General features: G+C 39.6%; 2 protein-coding genes and 1 non-coding gene across 4 annotated transcripts in view; 2 read left to right on the top strand and 1 right to left on the bottom strand.

Annotated features, from left to right (window-relative positions):
* Positions 1 to 5,471: 5,471 nt before the first annotated feature.
* Positions 5,472 to 5,542, top strand: trnag-ccc (transfer RNA glycine (anticodon CCC)). The gene has a single exon. It is a non-coding gene; the product is annotated as a tRNA-Gly (tRNA).
* Positions 5,543 to 13,848: 8,306 nt separating this feature from the next.
* On the top strand, positions 13,849 to 18,784 carry anp32a (acidic (leucine-rich) nuclear phosphoprotein 32 family, member A). Of its 2 annotated transcripts, none has more exons than XM_005743985.2 (7): positions 13,849 to 14,082; positions 15,979 to 16,128; positions 16,214 to 16,336; positions 16,439 to 16,637; positions 16,722 to 16,837; positions 17,003 to 17,057; positions 17,904 to 18,784. In XM_005743985.2, the coding sequence occupies exons 1-7, from the start codon at positions 14,029 to 14,031 to the stop codon at positions 17,966 to 17,968; spliced, it is 762 nt and encodes a 253-aa protein (XP_005744042.1). In that variant the 5' UTR covers positions 13,849 to 14,028; the 3' UTR covers positions 17,969 to 18,784. The 2 variants fall into 2 exon arrangements, with proteins under 2 accessions (XP_005744042.1, XP_005744041.1); XM_005743984.2 differs by having other exon boundaries at positions 13,853 to 14,082; positions 17,901 to 18,784.
* Positions 18,785 to 19,235: 451 nt separating this feature from the next.
* coro2ba (coronin, actin binding protein, 2Ba) overlaps positions 19,236 to 21,452 on the bottom strand; it is a 25,177-nt gene continuing 22,960 nt past the window's right edge. Inside the window, exon 11 of the mRNA XM_013913568.1 lies at positions 19,236 to 21,204. Within this exon, the coding sequence (XP_013769022.1) occupies positions 21,070 to 21,204 (135 nt within the window). The 3' untranslated portion in view covers positions 19,236 to 21,069. The remainder of the gene's footprint in view (positions 21,205 to 21,452) is intronic.

The raw sequence follows: 21,452 nt of genomic DNA, 5'->3' as shown, positions 1-21,452 counted from the left end.
ACTCTGTCTTGCTTCCCACCAACTTTTATTCCTCTTCTCTCCAGCTCCATTTCTTTGCTTACCCGCTCGATACAAGCCCCTTTTCTCCTTCTTTAGTGTCCACCCTCTGAAGCAATTCACTATAAACCTTTTGCCGCGCCTTTGCCACATCTCTTTTTGCCATATGCCTAGCCTCCTCATGTCTACTTTCTTCACCTCCAGACTATCCCACCTTTTCTTTGCTAATCACTTCCTTTTAATACTTACCTGTACTTCCTCCTTCCACCACCAATTCTCCAAGTGTCCAGAGGATATACCAACCACATTCTTGGCAGTTTCCCAGTCATCAGGCTACTCTTCAACACCACCAAGAACCAGAAATCCACACAACAAACTTCCAGCATTTGGTCCTTACCTCCACCTTAACTTGCTTCCTCTTCTTGATTTCCAAAACAATCCTACAGCCAACCATCCAATGCCACCTTGCCACCTTCTCTCCTGACACCACCTTTCAGTCTTGTATCTCTTTCAGATCGCAAAGAACCTCTGCATTTCTCTCCTTAACACCACACCCACCCAACACCTCCTCATCACCCTTATTCCAATCATCACTCTTTCCCCCTGGGAGGACTCTCTGCCACTTCATCCAACTTACTCCAGAATTCCTTTTTCTCTTGTACTTGACATCCAACTTTTGGGGCGTGCAAATGTTTAACACCACCCCTCAAACCACAACATTATATAGAAAACCCCAACAGTTAGAGCACTGGGAGACTTGCAACTACAAGTGTTGATTTGTTTCAGGGATGAGAAGACTAAATGCCTGTGCTGTTACTGCTTGCATACAGAAAAAAACCAAAAAACGAATACTTGGCAGCATGGCAGCAGTTGCTAATTAGTTTAAAATACAAAGTAAAGCTGAGGCTAATAGGACTGCTATCCTATTTTCTGTTGCTTATTCATGAATGAAAAGCAGTGTGTTGTATTATCGGTGATAGTAAAGCTAGAGGTATTATTATTATCCTGAGGTAAACATGAACACATCGACTGTACCTAAGCTTGATGGAATCCAGCCAGCTAGTTTGCTAAAGGAAAGTTCAGGGTGACCACCAAAGTCACCAAACAGAGACTTGAATGTATGTTCAGAGTGTAGTGGAGTTTGTGTGTGTGTGTTGGTACTGACCCCTCTGTGTAGTGAAGCCTCACAATTTGTGCCTCAAAGGGTCAGGCTTGTCGAAACCTTCTATTTTGCCTCCATCAAGGTCTCGAGGACAGCCTGGTTACTTGCTGTCTGTGCTGGGATTTATAGTGCACAACCTCACTGTGTTTCTTATCAGGAGATGAGAGCAGGCACAGGAAGGTGATAAATAAAACTGCTGAATTATAAACTTCAGAGAGAAACCTGGTCTCATAAAACTTCCATCACAAACTGCTTCACAGTCTAAGACTGAAAACAGCGAAAGGACAATGGATGAAAAGAAGAAACAAGAGAGAAAAGAGGAAATGTGTAATCTGTGCAAGTGCTACAAAAGGTTTTATCTGTCTTAAGGTGAGTTTAATTCATCTGCAGTAGAAACTGTCATCCACTGACCCACATTGTGAGCCTCTGAGAGTCATTCCCACAACCTGCACAGATGATAAGATCTGTGTCAAATGCTCCTCTGACACATAATTAGCACGAGGACACTGCTGCACATTAGCACAAGGCAAATATGTAATTATGCATCACTCACCATGTTTAAATACAATTGGCCACAGGCGGAGATGTTTGATGATCTATATGCGAGGCAGAGATTTAATGTATTCCTATGTATTGGTGTAAGGCGAAACACTGTAGACTAAAACAATGTCATGAAAGCGAGCTACAGGAAACAGAAGCAGGAGTGGATTTGAAAATCATGACGCAGGTGAATGTGAATATTTTTTGCCTTCATTTGTATTCCACATTTTCTCAGTGACTGAGAAATAGGCTGAAAATCTTCCATTACCTGTACTGGATCTCACATTGACAATACAAAAGAAATCTCATCCTACATTAGTCTGATCTATCATGGATGAATTCTTCTTCAATGGGCCTCACATATGGTCTGTTTTGACACTGCACACCAGTGGAAATAAGCTACTGGGTGCTGTGAAGTCATGGAAGGAGGAGGAGGCTGAAGAGGAGAGAGTCTGCACAGTAGCATCTCCAGTTGAGTAGAATGGAGAGGCCTCATTAAAATTTAATTGCGGCACGATGTTGAGTGCATTGCCATCTACATCAAGATGCATGTGACCTTCTTTTTTCCCATTTCCCATTTCCAACAAACGAGTGCATGCACTGCGAGTGCTGTCAATTTAGCAGGGTCTGATTATTTGAAATGATCTCACATGAAAAACGTTCTCGTTCATTTTAATAGTTTAGTCCTTTTTTTTTTCCAAATTCAAATCAAAAGAAAAAACTCTGTTCAGTTTCTCAGAAAATAAGGATTGCCTTCCAATTCGCTGATGAACATTAATGCATACGCACAGTGACGATGCAAATCACACTCCAATGTTAACAATATACTCCGGCTCACACGGTGCCTCGCAGTTCCAGGTTGATGTGAGAAGAACGAGTCACATGAGAAGGAAGCAGGCTACTCTGTATTCATGCTAGATGAGATTTGTGTGTGTTTATCGTCTTCCTGTCCTGGATGGGTGTTGCATTACAAGGTACTGTCTCCAAACTGCCAGAATCAATTAACATGAATAATGAATGTCTTCTGACGCGGTTGGTCTTGAGTGTTCATTTTGTTCCAGCTCCCATTGTTCCAGCACGTGCAGGAGAACAGTTTAATTTTGCAGCAGGTACAAGAAGCGAACTTTTTTATAGATATGAAGCAGGTCCTAAGATTTTTTTAAAGGCACCAGATGCTCCTAAAAAGCTTCAAACCACAAAAAACCCCCTCTGCACTCTCCTTCACCACAACAGCTAAATGTGGCTCTTAAAAGGGATCTAATTCACATGGAGAAGGAATGTAATCCACTACATCAGGAAACACTGATGGCATTAGTTGCCCCACTAATATCACTTTACCCACTGCATCACCCTTAGCTGTAGGGCTTACACATATTACCCAGTCAGCAGGCACTGAGCAGTCGCCACCAAGCTCCAGAAGACACTTTGCTCTTTATAGCGTGCTTTAAAATGATCCTGCGCAGTGAGACCAGTAACAGAGAAAATGTTTATATAATCCATTACTGACAAAGCTTTAGTAAGTGATTAAACAAAAAATTAGTTTTTTACTTCAAATTGGAAATAGTCCAGAGATTAGCATTTCAAAATTAATCCCTTTTATTGAAGCTCTGTTAGCTTTGCATAGCAAATTAAATATCTGTGCTGTGTTTACTGTGTAAACTCAGGCTGGGTGTATAATAAGTGTGCACCGAGTTTCTCACCAGTTTAACCAAACATTATTTAAATATTGAAGTGAAAATAACAGCTGCATGACTCACAGTAACCATAAAGATGTAATCCTTTTGGGAGAAAGGAAAAAAAGCAGGAAGTGACAGTCAACATGCCAAAGTGGACAGTTTTATTAAAGGACGTGTCCATGGACAGGGCTAACCTAAACCTACAGCAACACTGATAGTGTGAAAGAGCAGTGTTATCACATGACCAATACTGCATATTGCTGTTTGTGAAGTGCACTATTCTCAAGATTCATGTATTTTTCCCAGTTTCTTCAGTGTCATTTTACCTGCAGAAAGACTGCAGCTGTTCTGGCTTCACCCATCTGAGCACATCTGCCTGAGTTCCGCATCTTAACATCAGGTTGCTGCACAGGAAAGCTGCCAAACTCCAACAGAGGAAAACTTTTAGTCTAATCGGGTCTGTTCAGTTTTATTCTGTTGGATTTGCAGGCAGCTGCTGGTGGGAGAGGAGGTAATTAAAACTGACAAAGAAGAAACATCACGGAGAAGACTTCACGCAGCAGCTACCATGAGCCAGCTTTTGAGTTCGGGGTTACTGCGGGCATAAAGTGCTTCCATGTGGAGAAAAGTGGAAGAGCAGGATTGCTCCTTTAGCAGCTGTTCCTCTCTGCCGTCCGTTTGCCATAAATGCAGCAACATACTATTAGCCTCACCTCTTTAAACCACATGTCATTAAACAAGATGAGTTTTGTAATTAATTAAAGACAGATGAAGAAGATGCAAGTTGCTCTTTGTAGTCAGACTAATTCAAACGGATGATTGACGCTTTATTTTAGACATGAGCCTGTTTGTGAGGTTTTAATTTTGTTTTTGCTCTTTAATCCTGTCAATCTTGAAAGTTAATGCCTACTAGCCAATTACATTTCAATGTCCCCTTTACTGACTACTGATGCTCGCTGCCTTAACAAATGCCTCCCTCTTGTGGTAAACCTACTCCTACACAACACATATTTCCTTCTGTTCAGTTTTATCTTGTACATTGCATCCCAATCCCATACTATGTGCACCATTACATTTATATTTGTTCAAATATTATTTATTTATTTATTTATAGGGTCTACCTTACAGTATAAAGTGCCTTGAGGTGACTGTTGTTGTGATTTGGCGCTGCATAAATAAAATTGAATTGAATTTTCTGGTTTTAAAAATAATCTATAAAAGTTTATCCTGGTTGGGGAAATTATTTACATTTAATCCGCATGCATGCATTATTATGACCAAGTAACTGAAGTTGGAAAAGTCATGCTAAAGGCCCTGTACAGGGTCGCAAAGATGTTTTCGTTATTCTAGTCAAACAGACCCGGCTTTGACAGATGAAGACAAACACTAACATACACCAATAACATTTTCCACTGAGCAGTTATTAATAAAATTCAGTTCATCATGCACTCTCAGATCTAAAACACTAAAACACCAACAGGATTTCTTATTTATTTAAATTTGAAAAGGCGTACCAGTATATAGGACAACAGAATATAAAACCCTTCTGGGCCACATTATTTGTCACACTTGACTGTAAATCATAATTTAATGAGCCACAAATAACATGGCTAAATGCAAAAATACAGGAATGCAAACCAGAAACCAGAGCAAGGGTTAAAGCCTGAGGTGTAGCCTATGGAGTCTGAATTAGTGTAATATAGAAAGATGGGTGCTTTCAATTCTACAGAGGCCCAAATAGTAACTATAAGCAGTTATTATTATCATTATTATCAGGATCCTTTTGTATTTTTAATTATCCATTTTTATTGTGTTGTAAAAATTCACAGTTTTTTTTTGTTTCAAAGTGATTTTATTAAAATGTCGGGGTATTCAAGAGGAGAAATGTTTAAGAAAGTCAGAGCAGGTGTTCCAGCACATGTTACCTACATGTTTTAGACTCATGTAGACAAGACATTCTTCATAAATGTAAATGTATTTTCACTTGTCTACCTCAAGTTTATTCCGTGGTCATATATTTGACCAAACTGACAAACACTAACTTCCAGGTGTACCTCATGCATGCTATTTTATATAGCTATGGCCCACTAGTACAGGTGCTGCTAGTGTAGTGGCATCATGCAAGATTCCCATTCTTGCGACCCGGGTTCGATTCCTGGGCAGCGCACCCTTTCTGCAGAACTACAAAGCCTGAGGTTTCCTCATTATGGTCACAGGTTTTAAACTTCCACCAGCAAGTCAGCTGAGGACGTGCACCTCTTTGCCCATTACTGTTCACCCTCTTCTCCCATCTGTTCAAGGCTATAATAAAATTTGTGGGTGAGAATAAAATGCTTAAATACAGAAGACCTGAATCTGCGATCCTTGTCCCTTTTGGATCCATCCAGCCATGCAACTGGACAGTTTGCTGACCCATTACAGAGGCTATGATATTTTCCGGTTGAGCCACTGAGACCGATTTTGGTGATTTTCAGTAGAAAATATGTGGAGCCTCAGACCCTGAATTTCAGCACCGTAAATTTCAAAATGTTGACTGATGTTATATGGCTGACATTTCAACATGAATTTCAACTGAATGACTGCAAAACTGTTCAAAGTAGCAAAATAGGATAAATTTGGGATTTCAGTTTTTCTAAAAATGTAAACTTCTACAACTTTAATTCACTCGTCTGTGCACTTTGATAGCAACCTAAGGTTCACAGAGTTCGCTACCTCAGTAACGAGCTCAGAGTCCAAGTTAACTCTCTTTCTGAAACAGAGTTGTTAGCTAAACCTGCCTTCTGGAATAGGGCCCTGGTGACTGGCAATGACAAACTGCTCGCAGATGCACTTGGCTGATTGGGAAGAGCAGCCTGGTGCTTAACACCAACAAGACCAAAGTGTTAATCATAGACTTCAGAAGAACAGGAAGCTCAGCCCACCTCCTCCTTTCTATAGACAAAAAAGTAGTAGATAGTGTGAAGAAACGAAAGTTCCTTGGACTCAACTTGTCCATTCATATGGAGCTCCAAATCTTAAACCTGGTCAAAAAAGCCCAACAAAGACAGTCCCTCCTAAGGAGCTGAAGCTGAAGTAAGTGCAGCTCTCCCAGAAACCTGTGCTGAACTTCTGCTGAACCACCACTGAGAGCATCTGCACAAACAACATCATGATGGGGTGCAGACACTGCACAGCTGCTGAGCTGATGGAACAACAAAGTATGAAGACTGTACAATGTGTGGTGGCCTTGGAACTCCCACACTTAAAGGATGTCTGAGTAAGAAGGTCAGCAGCATTATTTCAGACACTTCACACCCAGGGCACTCTCTATTTGACCTTTTGTCATCAGGCAGACTAACACAATCCTGCAAAAACAGTCTAAATTTTATTGTACTTGTATCGACCACAATAAAGATTTTTCTATTTCAAGATTATTCCATATCAGTTTTGCTAATATAATTTTTTATCTTCATTTCAATGTATTAAAAACATTTTCTCAGACGGTGTTTTAGTTATAATCATCCTGCCAGTATGCCATATGATCTCAATTTAATCAATTAGCCTCACTGAATCGACATCTTTTGTAAAGGGAATGAATGAAAAAGCTAAAACATGAAACGAAACCAAATAAAGGCGCTTGCGCATACAAAGATAAGTACATATGGTTTAAAGACAACAAGGCATCATTCTGAAGTCCTGATAGCTTGATGGAGTGTGGGCAACAACAGGACCCTGAAACAATTCGTTGCTTTTTAACACCTTTGATTTTCTGGCTCCGTCGAAATTTAGTTTAGGTGCCAGTCTGTGTAGACCCACACAGGCCTGTAACAAGGTCTCATTCTGAAAATAAAGTTAAAAACATCTGCTGGGAGTGTGTCATGACTGTGGAGTGTATGAAAGACATGCAAAGTCACAGTTTTTGTAAAGATACAGTCCACGCATGCATATTATTTTCATGGATTATCAAATTCACACTTGTCAATCGCATGGCTTCATTCTCCCTACGAGTATGCATTGTTTTTGCCATCTGAAATGGAAACAACGAGAAACTAAAGGTATTAATGTAAAAGTGAAATGGACTGCTAAATGACAAAAAATATGTAAACATGCATTTACTGTCTACATACGATATATATGTTTATATAAACTTACAAATACACAGTTAAAAAAAACTACATGTTAATGCATAAAGTTATTCACATACAAACAGTCACATACTGTCTTTTTTTCTCTTGTTTCTGTGATGGATCAGTTTTGTGCACTAAAGACTAAATCCAACAGGTTCCTCAAGGTGTTTTATACTTCATGGTAAGACCCTACGATAATATAGAAAAGAACCCAACAATCAGACAACTACCTATGAGGAAGCATTTGGCGATAGTGGGAAGGAAAATCTCCCCTTTAACAGAAAGAAATCTCTGGCAAAACCAGGCTCAGAGAGGGGCAGCTATCTTCACAGTAAGGGGAAGATAACAGGACAAAAGACAGTATGGAAGTGAGCCGGAGATTAATAATATATTTAGACAGGGAATAATAATAATATGATTAAATGCAGAGTGGTGTATAAATGCATGGTGAGTGAAAAGAGGTGAGAAAGGATGTCTGTCTCCCAAATCTAATTTAGGAGCTGGTTCCACTGATTCTGGATTTAAGAGGGAGCCAATGAAGAGAAGGCAAGCCAAGAGAAATATATTCTGTCTTTAGTCCCCGTCAGCACTGGATCAGCTGAAAACTTTTCAGGGAGCTTTTAGGACAACCTCATAATAATGAATTACAATAGTCCAACAGATAATAAATGCTTAAACTAGTTTTTAGTATCACTCTGAGACAGGATCTTTGTAACTTTAGTGATATTGTGTATATGCAAGAACAGTCCTGTATTTGTTTATTTGCACATTGAAGGACATATCCCGGGTAAAAATTACTTCAATTAGCTAAATGCTAGATAGTTATAAGTGTCAATGAAGGCATTTTAAGTAATGTTTTAATTACTGCAACCTGTGTGGTACCCTATTAATAGATTGATCATATTTAAGGTTGAAAATGTTAGTTGATGGTAGGACTTTGTGGAGCAATCTTGTAGGAATGGGATGTTGGGTTTCTTGAAAGGTGCTATAGAAATCTAATGTATTATTATTATTATCTAAAAGACATGTTGATGGTTTGGCAGAAGTAACTATTGAAGTTAACTCCAAATAACGAATCAACGAGAAACTGTAAATAAATATCAGTGTTATTGAAAGTAGCTGTGGTTATGTTATGTCTGTGAGGTGGTTTCGAGTATTTTTCTCTGTAGAGGTTAAAATGTTATTTGTGAAGAAACTGCTGAAGCCATTACTAGTTAAGGTTAAAGACATGCTTGGCTCTACAGAACATTGACTCTTTGTCAGCCTGGCTTCAGTTTTCTTCAATCAGTGATTAATTATGGAGGGTTTTTTTTTTATAGAGCAACAAACTTTTTTCCAGGTTAAATGATCATTTTGTAAATCAGTGATATGACATTTTCCTCTACAACTTACGAATGATCTACTTTAAGGTGCACATTTGAGACTTGAAACTATCAAGTCAAGTACTTCTGATTTGAGGTTTTCTATTCCAGAAGAGCTACAGTATCCAGAGTCGTACAGAGTGAAGATGTAAAGCTATTAACAAGTTAATCGACCTCTGTGGGAGTAAAGTTCAAGTAGCTGCTCTGCACCGTGTTGGTACATGGCATTGACGATAACAGTGAATGAATTATATCCTAAAAATGAGTTACAGCACTTTCAAAAAGATATTTACTGTAGTGAAATGTGTTCCTCACTAATGTGTAATCCATTATTGTAAATATACATCTTATTAAGAAACGATCAGACAAAAGCAACATTCAGAGAATGCTGTTCACTTTCTATCCCGTATGTCAGAACAAGATTCAGAGTGTGATTCAAGAGGTGGTTGGGCTCTTTTACATTTTAAGAGAAGAAAATTGAATCAAATAATAGATTAAATGCTGTGTTGAGGCTGTCATTTTCAGCATCTACATGCTGTTAAAAGCTCCCCCTATAATTATTTTATCTGAACTGAGCACTAAATCAGATAAAAAAAGCCTGAAATAGAAACTTTTAGTAAGGGCTGGGTGGACAATATATATCAACAAATGAAACAGGTTTTTGAGTTTTCCAAATAGGGTGGAAAAGGCTAAGAGTCAGGCCTTCAAATTAGTTAAACCTCTGTCTGGATCTATGGTTGATTAATAAGGTGGAGGAGAAGATTGCTGCTACTCCTCCTCCTTGACCTGTCCTTCAAGGATTCTGACGCCTAGTACAACTTGAGGGTGTTAATTAATTTAAATTAATATAATTATCCCGCTGTAACCATTTTTCTGTAAGGCAGAGTAAATTAATTTGTTGAATTAAATTGTTTACTAACAGAGAGTTAGAAGAGAGAGACAAATGTTTAATAATCCACATTTTACTGTTTTACTCTTTAGTGCAGTTGAAGCTGTTAGATTGTTCAAGCACTAAAATTTGATTATAGACAGAAAATTATAGATTTAACTACACTTGGTATTACTTGAATGAGCCATACATTTTTATTAACAATCTAAAAAAGAACTGAAAAGCCTCAGCCTTAGAAAAAAACATTTTAGAAATGACTTCACAAATGCAATTTCTGAAATACCACTGATGCTGGTGAGCAAGCTGATATTACAAATAAACCAATATCAGATACTCAGGAGTAATAAAGTGAAAGCAAAGAGTATTTCTAATGTTTTAGTTGAAGCCAGGGTACTTTAATATGTGTCCTTATAATCTCTTATGCTTGATAACTTGATGAAGAGAGCTGTCATTGATATCATGTTGTGATTTTTCTGGTAAGTTGACCAAGATGTAAAACATCTTGTGTCCATCAGCCAGGGGAATGGAGAAACTCCAGCAGGATATCTCTGCTGGAACAAGCATACAGAGATAAACAGTATTAGGTTCTACTCTGCTTAAATTCACCCATTATCCTGATGTCCACATGCTTTATACTTATGTGTTTGTCTTTTTCCTCCTTGCAGAAAACCTGTTGATGTGCCTGCCTGAGCCAGTCTTGTTCTGTCTCTTTCAGAGATTTACCGCTCTTGGAAAAACTAGATGCATTAACCCTGTGTTGGATAAATGGAAATACTCACCTGAATGCTGACCTGATCTCTGGAAAACTGGCCTTGAACATTGTCTGTTGTTGTACATTCTGGAAACCACCATTAAAAACTCTTAAACCATTTTTATTTTGGGTAAAACAGCACTAAAACGTTCCTTTCACATCATCATGAATTATCAGTCATTCAAAATCTATCAAGATTTTTAGTCACAACTATTTTCAGCACAAGATACCATTACTTTTGCTTGTTTGTTTACCAGCTGCGTTGTTCCACGCTACTGCAGCACCATATTGGTGAATTTTGACCAGATTTTGAAAATGTCATTCATAGGGAATACTTAGCATTTAATGTTCATTATTCAAGATCATTTTTGAGAATTATTTCTGCCTTTGTGTCTTAATTTGGTTGATTTCACTATGTATTAATAACACACACTCACCAGACACTTCATTGGGAACACCTTGCTAGTAGTGACTCTGGGACCCTCTTTTGCCTACAGAACTGTGCTAATTAGTTGTGGCATTGATTCAACGAGATGCCGGAAACATTCCTCAGAGATTTTGCTCCATATTTATATGACGGCGTCACACAGTTTCTACAGATTTTTCAGCTGTGCATTCATGATGTAAATCTCCCGTTCCTCTACATGCTCTATTAGATTGAGATCTGATTACTGTGATGGCCACAACTCATTGTCATGCTGAAGAAACCAGTTTGGGAATATATGACATTTGTGATGTGGTGCATTTTCCTCTGAAAGTAGCCATCAGTGAGATTGACATGCTCAGAAACAATACTCAAATAGGCTGTGTGGTTTAAATGTTGCTCAATTGAGACTAAAGGGGCCAAAAGTGTGCCAAGATTCTCCACACCGTTTCATCACTATCACTATCCTGAAACATTGATACAAGGACGGACCCATACTGACCCTACCATCCAGGGTTGGCAGTAAACCATTGAGCTGGATAGGCAAACAACTATGAAAGGTGGACATTCAACATTCAACTTTGCAGTTTTTGAAAAACTTGCCTGGCATGGAAAACCAGGCCAAATGCAGAAAACTAGTTGAACAGATTTGCCTAATAAATTCATTTGAATATTCTGCAGTATGTGACAGGATCTGTTGTTGTTAAGCTCTTATATACTTTTGTAAATACATCCTTTTTATGGTTTTTGTTTCGTTTATAAACCATTTTCACCTATTTGACTTCAATGTGACACCTAAAGGTGGTAAACAGATTGTTTATATGATGTGCACAGAGTTTAAAGTGCCAGGAGAAAAAGCACAGAGTCGCCCTCTAGTAGCAGAGTTCTTACATTCATCTCCTCAATCCTCTCCCAGCTAATTCTTAGACTTGGGCTCACTGTCACACAGAACCATTATAAACCTTTGTAAAGGTGCCAACTTTTCCAAAGAGGCTAATCAAAAACATTTTGATGAGGGAATAATGAATTATATTTCATCTGGAAAAAACTGATGCACAATTCAAAAATCAAAGGCCAACACTTACCCAGAGTACACCCAACACACACAAAAATGCAGCTCTGTTTGTGACAGTTTCAGTTGTTGCAGCATTTTAATCTCTTTTGTGTTTACTTGCATCACAAAACTTGTGTTTTCCTGTCTCTTTGGGTTAATGCTGCATAATAGTTTGTTATTTTGTGCCTCTTTGTGGTTGTATGCTAGCCCCCCCAACACTGAGCAAATATAAGAAGGTAGCTGTACTATATGATTTTACTTGGTAATGGCTTTAATTGACTATCTCATCCTGTATCTTGTTATTAAACTGTAGGGTACATGTGAGTCACAAAATTTCACAACTTTATAATAGAAAGCGGGCTGGTGTCCCCTGTAGTTAAGGTTAGCTCCGTTAACCAGGAGCATTCCTGTTAGACAGCAACTTGTTCACCATTAATGGAGCGAAACAGAGAAGAGAAAGACGATGGTTTTAGGTGCTGCTGAGAGTGCCGTGGGCAATGAAAAGGCAGCAGTTCCGTTATTGGCGGTTACTCTCGTTTGCCCTTATCATGAGCATGCAGGTTATTTATCACAGACAAGTTTCATGGATATGGAGTGAGACAGTGGCGCAAAGAGAGACGGACACTCCTCCTTATTGATAACCAGTGACATGTATTTATTTGGCAGAAACAAAGCATTCTTTGTGCTGATATATTTCATCATTTTCTGTTCAAATTACAGTTAAATTAACTAACAGGAAGTTTGTGGTATATTAATAGCCATTACTTTTCACCACATTGTGCTAGGATCCGTTCTACCCATTACTTCTGCTAAAAAACACAAAGAAAATTTTGAATTGAGTTTAACTGAAAATTTTTAAACACCCTCCTGGTGGTCACTGGATATACAGTTGAGGCTTTGCTTCCCCCTTGTGGAAAAGGTGCACACAGCAACACGCAGAGCACTCATGACCTGCCAGCACTTGAGTGAAACTGTGAAGAAGACCCCTAGTGGATCTCAGACTGCCCAAAAAACTCAGCACTGTGCTATTTTATTTGTTTGGAGAAGAATAGTTAAATTAATCTAGCCCTTTATTCCAAAGCATTCATGGCATCAGTCTACGTGCTGGCCAACCTGTTATTAGTGGATGACCCACTGTACCTCAAAGCCACACAAGGAGCTCTTAGCATTATTAAAAGACGTTATGAGTAATGCCAGTTATCACATGCGACTTAGAAAAATCAGGTCTTTCAACCCGGTTGGTGTTATTTTACTATTAGGTTATCTATTCTTGCTTCTCCACTCGTAAAAGTTTGTAGCGTAAGTGGAGATCCGACTCTGGATCAGTAATATTTGAAAAATGGTAAGTTCTAATATCAAAATGTTATTCTTTATATATTATGGGTCATTAAAGTTGTTTTTGCATAGCATACAATAACAATGTCAACTTTTTTTGGCAAATTTTCTAACATTACATGCAATAGCTGTTGTTGTTTTATAGTTGTTAGACGTTTTATGGAGGGAAAATTTTTTTTTTTTAGTGTGTCATTATTCTATACTTTTTAAAATAATTTCTATTTTTTGTTTTGGACAGAGGCAGGATGGAACAGTGTGCATTTTTAAATGATAAAAATTAAAAAGCTGTACAATTAATATGTCAGTTAAATTTAACAATAAATTAAATGTAAAATTAATTAAGCTTCAAAAAACCTCAAAACGTATGGGGCTGGGCTTCGATGTAGGTGGAGGTTTAAGGGTGGTGGTTGTGCATCGACTGCATGTATTCAGTGAAAAACATTACAGTATTACTATTTCCATGTAAACTTAAGTTAACAAACAACCAAACTTAGACAACAAAACCCCACCCAGTTTGATAAGGGCGCCTTCATTGGCCCGCGCGTCTGTAAATCCGTTCCCTCTTTATTTGGCGCGTGCCATTGGTCGGCGGTGACGACAATCCTGAAACGTGCTCCCGCCCACCGAGCGGATCAAGTTTGAATGAACAGCAGCAGCCTGCTCTGGAGGTGGTAGTTGCATTTGCAGTAATTATTAAAAGTGTGTATCGTATCACGGGGTGAGCCTTTCGAGGATGGACATGAAGAAAAGAATTCACCTAGAGTTGCGGAACCGCACTCCGTCAGACGTAAGTTGGCCTCGCGGCTCGCTGTAATAACGCTTCACTCTCGGCTAATGGAGAATATTTCGCGTGATGCCTTGGCGTGGGGATACAAAGTTTCTTCCAAGTTAAAAAGATGATGGGGGACGTCGGGTCACATTGTTGCTTTTGCCGTCGTGTTTACAGCGGGCAGGTGCTCCGCGGGTCCGCTGCTTGAACTTTTTAGTGCGGCTCCAGCTTCACGTTTTAATGTGCAGTTTGAGAATGCACCACAGCTTCTTTTTTAATGCCAGCGGTATAAACAAGGCAAGCAGTGTGAGAAGCCATATTTGTAACTTTTGATCCACGAACCCCGCGTTGTCGGGATTCTTGTTTTTAGTCGTTGTCTGAGGCTCAGTGTGCATGCTTGGACTGGGAAATACGTTCACCTAAAAAAAACAGTTTAAGCCGTGCACTTGGCGCGTTGAGGATGCGAGCACTCAAAGTCGTGAACATTATCAGTGATGCATAAAGATCACAGCCTCGAATTATCGCCTTACAACTGCAGACCGCTGCTATAGTTGCACAAACCGTCCGGTTCAAGTCGTTTACGTCTGCAGGGAGCAGCTTTTTACGCTGGGGGAGCCTGCAAACCTCCATCCGGAGTCACTGTGCGCACAGATGGCCGAAATAAAAGTGCCGTTACCGTGGACCGTTAGCGGCCACCAAGCTGCGCGAAAAACCCCCACGCAGAGATCAAAAACGAGCTACGCCCGACTCATTATCAACTGTCGTGTGGCTATTCACTCGTTTTCATCGGGATTTCTCGAAGCTTAGGCGTCCCAGCTCCCCCGGTGAAAACAGGGGGGGAAATCGTCGAGCCGCGCTGTTGCTCTAGTTTTCCAGAACTAGGACAAGCCGCCATTTTACCGAGAAACAAAGGCTATTCGAAATACACCGAAATCCCGTTCATTCGACACAAACGACGAACCAGTCATCATACCTTCGTGTTAATAGAGGTCTATACACACCATCAGTCCAATCGGGAAGTGTTTAGCGCGAGCAACAATGAAAACGTTTGCCTGGCAGCTATCTAATCGGCTTTAGCGGCCCCTCCTACTCACAAATGACCCTGTGCACGACTCGTAGGTCTGTTTGGCTCCGGCTTGTTTTGACTAATGTGCATCTGCGTCGCTCATAGCTCACGCGCACGTCTCTTATTGCGCTTTAAACACGGCAGCCGTACTTTATCGCTTTCTTACTAATGTGTCAAAAAAGCGAGATAAATGTCATATTTACGTAATGGAAAGAGTCAACGCATCGCGATATTTACAGCGGTACAATGACCGCTGATGGACAGTGGGGGGTTTTTTTGGGTTGTTTTTTTTATAGTTCTGGTCCTCACTGCTGATTGGCTGAGTCACGTTCAAGGCCGAGGTGAAATATCCGATAACAGCCCACCTGTGACCGCATATCACACTATTTAAATATCAGTGCGCAGGGCCAAAATTAACGCTGTTGCTGCTGCTACACTGAAGTGTGGCATCCGCCCAGTGTTGAGCTGGTTTATCTGTAGGAGGACGTTTGTTTATTTTCTTCAGATTTATTTATTTATTTTCTTAAAAAATGGTAAAAGTAAATCAATTTAAATGTTTATATGTGTATATATTTTTTTTTACAATTAAGAGCTGATTCCAAATATTGTTGATACAATTTAACTAAAGTGTCAAAGACGAATGTAGTAATGAAAATAAAATGTGTCTTGAATTTACAGAAATGTATGGATTGTTGTTTGGTATGTGCTTGCTTTTTGTTAGCATTTTTTTCCTGTCATTGCTGACTGCTGTAACAAAGCAACAATGTAATGTGTTGATTGGGATTAACAAATATGATGTTTGCAGTTTGACAAATTCTAACCATTTTAATTTTTTGATTACGCTTCAGGTCAAAGAACTAGTGCTAGACAACTGTCGCTCAAATGAAGGCAAGATCGAGGGTCTAACAGACGAGTTTGAGGAGCTGGAGTTTCTTAGCACAATCAATGTTGGTCTGACGACAGTTGCCCACTTGCCGAAGCTAAATAAACTCAAAAAGGTGGGTGCTTTTCATCACGTGACAAATCTCTGTAGCTTCAGACTGTAAAGTTTTGCAAGGTTTTGATTATTTAATTGACCAACAGCTTGAACTCAGCGATAACAGGATCTCAGGAGGGTTGGAAGTTCTGGCGGAGAAGTGCCCCAATCTCACACATCTAAACCTCAGTGGCAACAAGATTAAAGACCTCAGCACAATAGAACCACTGGTGAGTCCCAGAAATATGAGGGGGGGAAAAAGCACAACATGCAAAACAGCTCGTTGTTGTTTATCAAACTGGATTGTTTTTGTTTGTTTTTTGTTCTGATAGAAAGAACTGGGGACCCTGAAAAGCCTAGATCTGTTTAACTGTGAAGTGACAAACCTGAACGAATACAGAGACAACGTGTTCAAGCTATTACCCCAGCTCACGTACCTGGATGGGTATGACAAAGATGACAAAGAAGCACCCGATTCTGATGCTGAGGTCTATGCAGAGGGCTTGGATGATGATGAGGAAGATGAAGATGGTATGTCCAAGACTATGTCGGGTCTCATGTATGTCTTTGCGACGCTAATGCTGGCGTTTATATTAACTGACCACTTTCACCCAGATGTAGATGATGAGGAGTATGATGAAGATGCAGCACCGGGAGATGAGGAGGAGGAGGAAGGAGAGGATGAAGAAGAGGAGAATGAAGAAGAAGAAGAGGAAGACCTCAGTGGAGAGGTGAGATGAGAATAAATGAGATATGCTTTTTCTAATAGTTATGTAAAAATGCTCTTGTTAGTAGACTGGTTGCCATGGTGAATCCCGCCTCTCGTCCTCTGGCTTCAACTCCGCGAGACCCGGAAGTGAATCATCTCACTAACTTTGCCTTGTCTTTTAACAAAGGAGGAAGAGGAGGATGATTTGAATGACAGAGAGGTTGACGATGAAGATGACGAAGGTGAGCAACTTCTCCAAATACATAATAAGTGCACACGCTTGATGCTATTCTTTATAGTGGACTGCTTTTGTTTTTCTTAACCTTTATGAATTAGCAAATTTAAATATGCCCTTTGGATATTTTACACATGGCGTTAACATGGAGAGATGCTACAGTTTCTGTGTCCACTATATATACACCATGTATAAACCATAGACGGTATATAAAGGATGGGAGTAGGCACAGTGACAGCACCTTGTAGGTCGTAAACTCATGTTTTGAAGCCTTGATCTTCAGTATTATGGTTTTTGCAAGCTTGTCTTTTGGAGAGCCAGAAATGACTGTGCTTGGGACTGTAGAATGCTAAGTTAATGCTAAAAATGCTTAAACTTTGCCACTATGGCTAGCACGCTTTGTTAGCAAGGTGCATTTCAGAGTGTATTGTTATCTGTGCACAAACAGAGGTATTTTATAGTTAATGGAAAGTAATGTACAAATAAATATGGAGCTGTCCCCCAAAAGCTATTTTATTATTACTTTCTTTAATTGTAATTTCATTATACTGTCGGAAACGGGTCTCTCTTGTAAATGTAGAAATAAAGGTTAAATAAAATAAATATAGGGAGTGAATCCTTTGGGAGTTAGCCTCTAGTGGGCATTCAAATGATTTGCAGTTCTCACCCCTGTGTGCTGGCTTCATATTGAGCCTCAGAGGGAGCTTATGTGTGCGTGATACAAACAAAACAGGGAGACAAGTGTGAAACGAGGACAAGGATAATGTGTTTTGGTCACGTGGAGCTTTCTTCATCTGTAATGCTGTATTTGTCTTATAAATGTGACTTTTATTTCTTACTTATTTCTCAGAAGAAGAGCGAGGTCAGAAGAGAAAAAGGGACCTGGATGAAGAAGGGGAGGAAGATGATGACGATTGAGAGTCTTCTTTAAGCTAAGTTGTGAACTGTTTTTAACTTGTATCTCCCAGTCACTTCCCAACAGCCCCCATGTATTTTTTTCCCCTCAGTTTCATATTGCAGTAGGAGTGGGTTTCTTTTGTTATTGGCCAGTTAGGTAGACGGGTTTTCCTGAAGGGAAAGAAAAGGTTACATTTGTGTACCTTTGACACCCCCGTGTTCCAGTCTTTACTGTCCACTTTTAACTGCTTCGTGGACACCAGTTTTGTAATATCAAATAATAGCAAATATAAACCTTTTTGAGAGATGTTTTTGTTTCCTCACTGTTTGTGTAAGACCAATTTCTGATGTATTTTAAGACCGCCCCAAAAAGAGGGGGGAAAAAAAAAAAAAAAAAAGAGTGCATGTCTAATACATTTTAAAGTCAACTACTGGATTCATGTATGGCTGTCCTCTTCTCGTCTTAAACTTATTGTTATTTTTTTAATTGTATTTCTTTTCTTTTTTTTCTTTTTAATGTAAGTTATGTGTTTGTAGTGTCACCAGTATGCCAATACTCTCTGCTGTCCTGGTGTGAAACTTCTGTCTGAACATGCGCAGTGTGACCCTCACGGGACATATTTTTAAATCCTAGCAAAAAAATGTCTGCCCTTGTCAAAGCTGCTCCTCCTCCTCTTAAACCCTCAGCTTTGATAGTTCGGAAATTACGTGTTCTTGTAAATAATGACCAAATCTATTTTTTTGTATTCTCTTTGATGACGGCAGACATTGAACAGACAACTGAGGTGAAACTATGAATTGTAATAAGATATTAAATATGTATGCTGCTTTATCTAAGAATACGCAGTGTGAAATTTCTTGAATTTGAACATAACTTTGTATGCATCATCTTTCCATAAGGACAAAACATCAGAGCTCATTGCTTTCTTTGCTCCCCCCCCCCATGTTCTTTTCTGTGACACACACACAGATGGCAATGTTTGGATTTTGTGCTGGTGGTGTAGAGGAGTGCTTGATTTAAATGGAGGTTACAGCCACAACGTATGTGCATCGAAAATTTATTGTTGCAAAATGTAAACTCTGGAAAACGGTCAGCTGTTTGGACTTTGTTTTCCTCCAGTATACGCAATGGTCAAATTGGCCTACCTCAGTGATTTTTTTTCACTACATGTTAAATCCACTGTCATCAGCTGATTTCTTTCTTTTCCCCTTCCATTCACTTCAATAAATCCCTTTTTATATATGTGTTTGACGTTTGTGGTCCTTGTACACAGTTTAATATATTAAAAAAAAAAAAGTGTATACAGAATTCCAGGGAGTGATGACAGTTGTCATTTTTGATCATCTACATGGAAAATCAAGAAAAGAATTTACAGAATGCCTTTTTCTTTTCACAATACTGAACTCGTATACACCTACAGTACACTGCTACCACACTAAGCAAATCTAAGTTGGGGTTTACTTTGAGTCTGCAGCAGTAACTGTTTGGTCAAAAATGTCATGACTAAAGTTACTCGACATGTCTCCTGTCTGTCACTGCAGCTCCTCGATCTGTCTACTTTCACTGTAGCCTTTTATTTAACGCAGATATTTACCATTGTTCAAGTCTTCATTGTAAGGGCTCATCTTCTCTAGCTAAAGCTATGAAGCTTTGGCCCTTTATGTGCCTGCGATGATGTTATGAGGAAAGACTTGTGACCTTTAGTCCGTAACTCGCTGTTAACTTACCATTTCCATCCTTGTCATGCATGCAGTGGAATTTCTCGAGCTCGGCTCTTAAAATAGTGCCAATTAAATTCGAACGCTCTCAAATGTAAAGCTGAATGAAAACAAGGTCTGAGGGTAAAACCGAGGCAGCGCAAATTTCTCCTGTATGTGTTGTCGGCACGGGTGGAGGAGAGGCACGTCACCTGACGTCTTGAAAGCAAAAATTACACGGCTACAGACAAACATTTCTCAGTAATAGTAATATACTTGGTTTAAATGTCAAATGGTTGGTTATTATTCCAGTTTGCACTTTTAAAAGTAGGAAATTATATAGCTTCATAACTTATCTGAAGTTACGTTGTTGGAGACAAAGAGCTAAGAAGAAATACCTTTTTAAGGTGCTGTGTCACACAAGTCTTGCACCATTTCCACCGGAAACATTCAGCAAAATCTATCAAGCATCACAATCATTACTTGCGCAGTGTGTCATACAAAAACAAAGGGATTAAGAAATATACATGTTATTAGCTAAAAAGGTAAGATGTGACAAATAATAAATAAAAAGCAAATATACATTACCCCATCATCAAAATTAGCCCTAAAAACCAGTAACAGCCAGCAAAGCTTCCCTCGGATCCATGTCTCCTCAGCTGCGTCCCCATTGTTTAAATAAAGAGATACCTGAACAAAGTGAACTATGTGCTGTCCTTGGGGAAAGACTGTCTGGAGTAGCTAAGTGTCAGTGTGACAAAGTAAATCTCTAGCCACTGTTTGTAGGTAATGGGATAAGCAGCCCGGTGGGAAAAACATGGTCCATGTCTGCAAAGCTCTCCTCGTCCGCCATTTTGAGATAATGTTGCAGCTCGCTGCAAACTGGGTCTGCAGCAGGGTCTAAGGCCTTGGGGAAGAAAAATAGGAGCAGTAATAGTCTTCTCCAGTTTTAACCTCAACATAAAAATTACAATTCGGAGGTGGTTTGGTCAGTACAGGACTTTTTTTTTTTGCATGGTGATCAAGGCATTGCCACATGGACAAGAGGGTAGGCAAAGTGAGACGAATACCTAGGCGGCGTGGAATAACACTGCTAGATCAATCATTTACATTTATAAAAACTGAAAATACCAAAATTCTCTGCATTCTATATCAGCGATTTAATGCTTAAGTAGCAATCCCTGATCTGTCATGCCTCATTACTTGTATTTGTCACTACTACAATATTGCAGTATTTGGATCAGTTAACATTATCCAATGGTTACCATGTTATTGTGTGCACTACGTGGAACAGCAGGAAGAATGAAGTTATGATATAATGAAATATATCAAAAAAGCAGGGCGAAGGGCTCAGAAGGTTGTTGGAGGTCAGAAGTGGGGGGGGCAAAGGAAGCGAGGCTTTGCCAGTCCAGGAGTCTAAGAGGTCAGGCGTTGTTGGGGCTAACGTTCTTCAGGTTGTTGAGCTCGAGTTCCAGCTGGCGTATTCGGACGTCCTTGGTGGTCAGTTCCTCCTTCAGCCGCCGCAGCTCATCCTGCTGCCGGAAGAACATCCGCAGGAGCTGTGTGGAAAAGGTGGGAAACGAGTGGAAGAACATGAGCGCAACGGCAGCTCTCAAAACAAGGAAAAGAGGACATTGGCAGGATGAAGGACGAAACATTTGGTTTTAATGGCAAGTTGTGTAAGGCTGGGTTCATTCTCAGCTTTTTTCTGAAATCATTTGCACCAGTACATTATGCTCTACTCTTATGATCGAAAGCTGTGGAACAGCTACTACATGGACCCCATGAGCCAAAAGGTCAGACTGCT

Source organism: Pundamilia nyererei, unplaced genomic scaffold (assembly GCF_000239375.1).
Source record: "Pundamilia nyererei isolate P.nyererei 1_Seehausen unplaced genomic scaffold, PunNye1.0 scaffold00137, whole genome shotgun sequence".
Classification (NCBI taxonomy): domain Eukaryota; kingdom Metazoa; phylum Chordata; class Actinopteri; order Cichliformes; family Cichlidae; genus Pundamilia; species Pundamilia nyererei.
This window is presented reverse-complemented; position numbering and strand designations above follow the sequence as displayed.

Bases quoted from the DNA above. Each gene is read 5' to 3' on its own strand.
- anp32a (XM_005743984.2), top strand. From the start codon at position 14,029: ATGGACATGAAGAAAAGAATTCACCTAGAGTTGCGGAACCGCACTCCG. The intron at 14,083-15,978 runs GTAAGTTGGCCT...ATTACGCTTCAG, and splicing joins GGAACCGCACTCCGTCAGAC to GTCAAAGAACTAGTGCTAGA. The intron at 16,638-16,721 runs GTATGTCCAAGA...ACTTTCACCCAG, and splicing joins TGATGAGGAAGATGAAGATG to ATGTAGATGATGAGGAGTAT.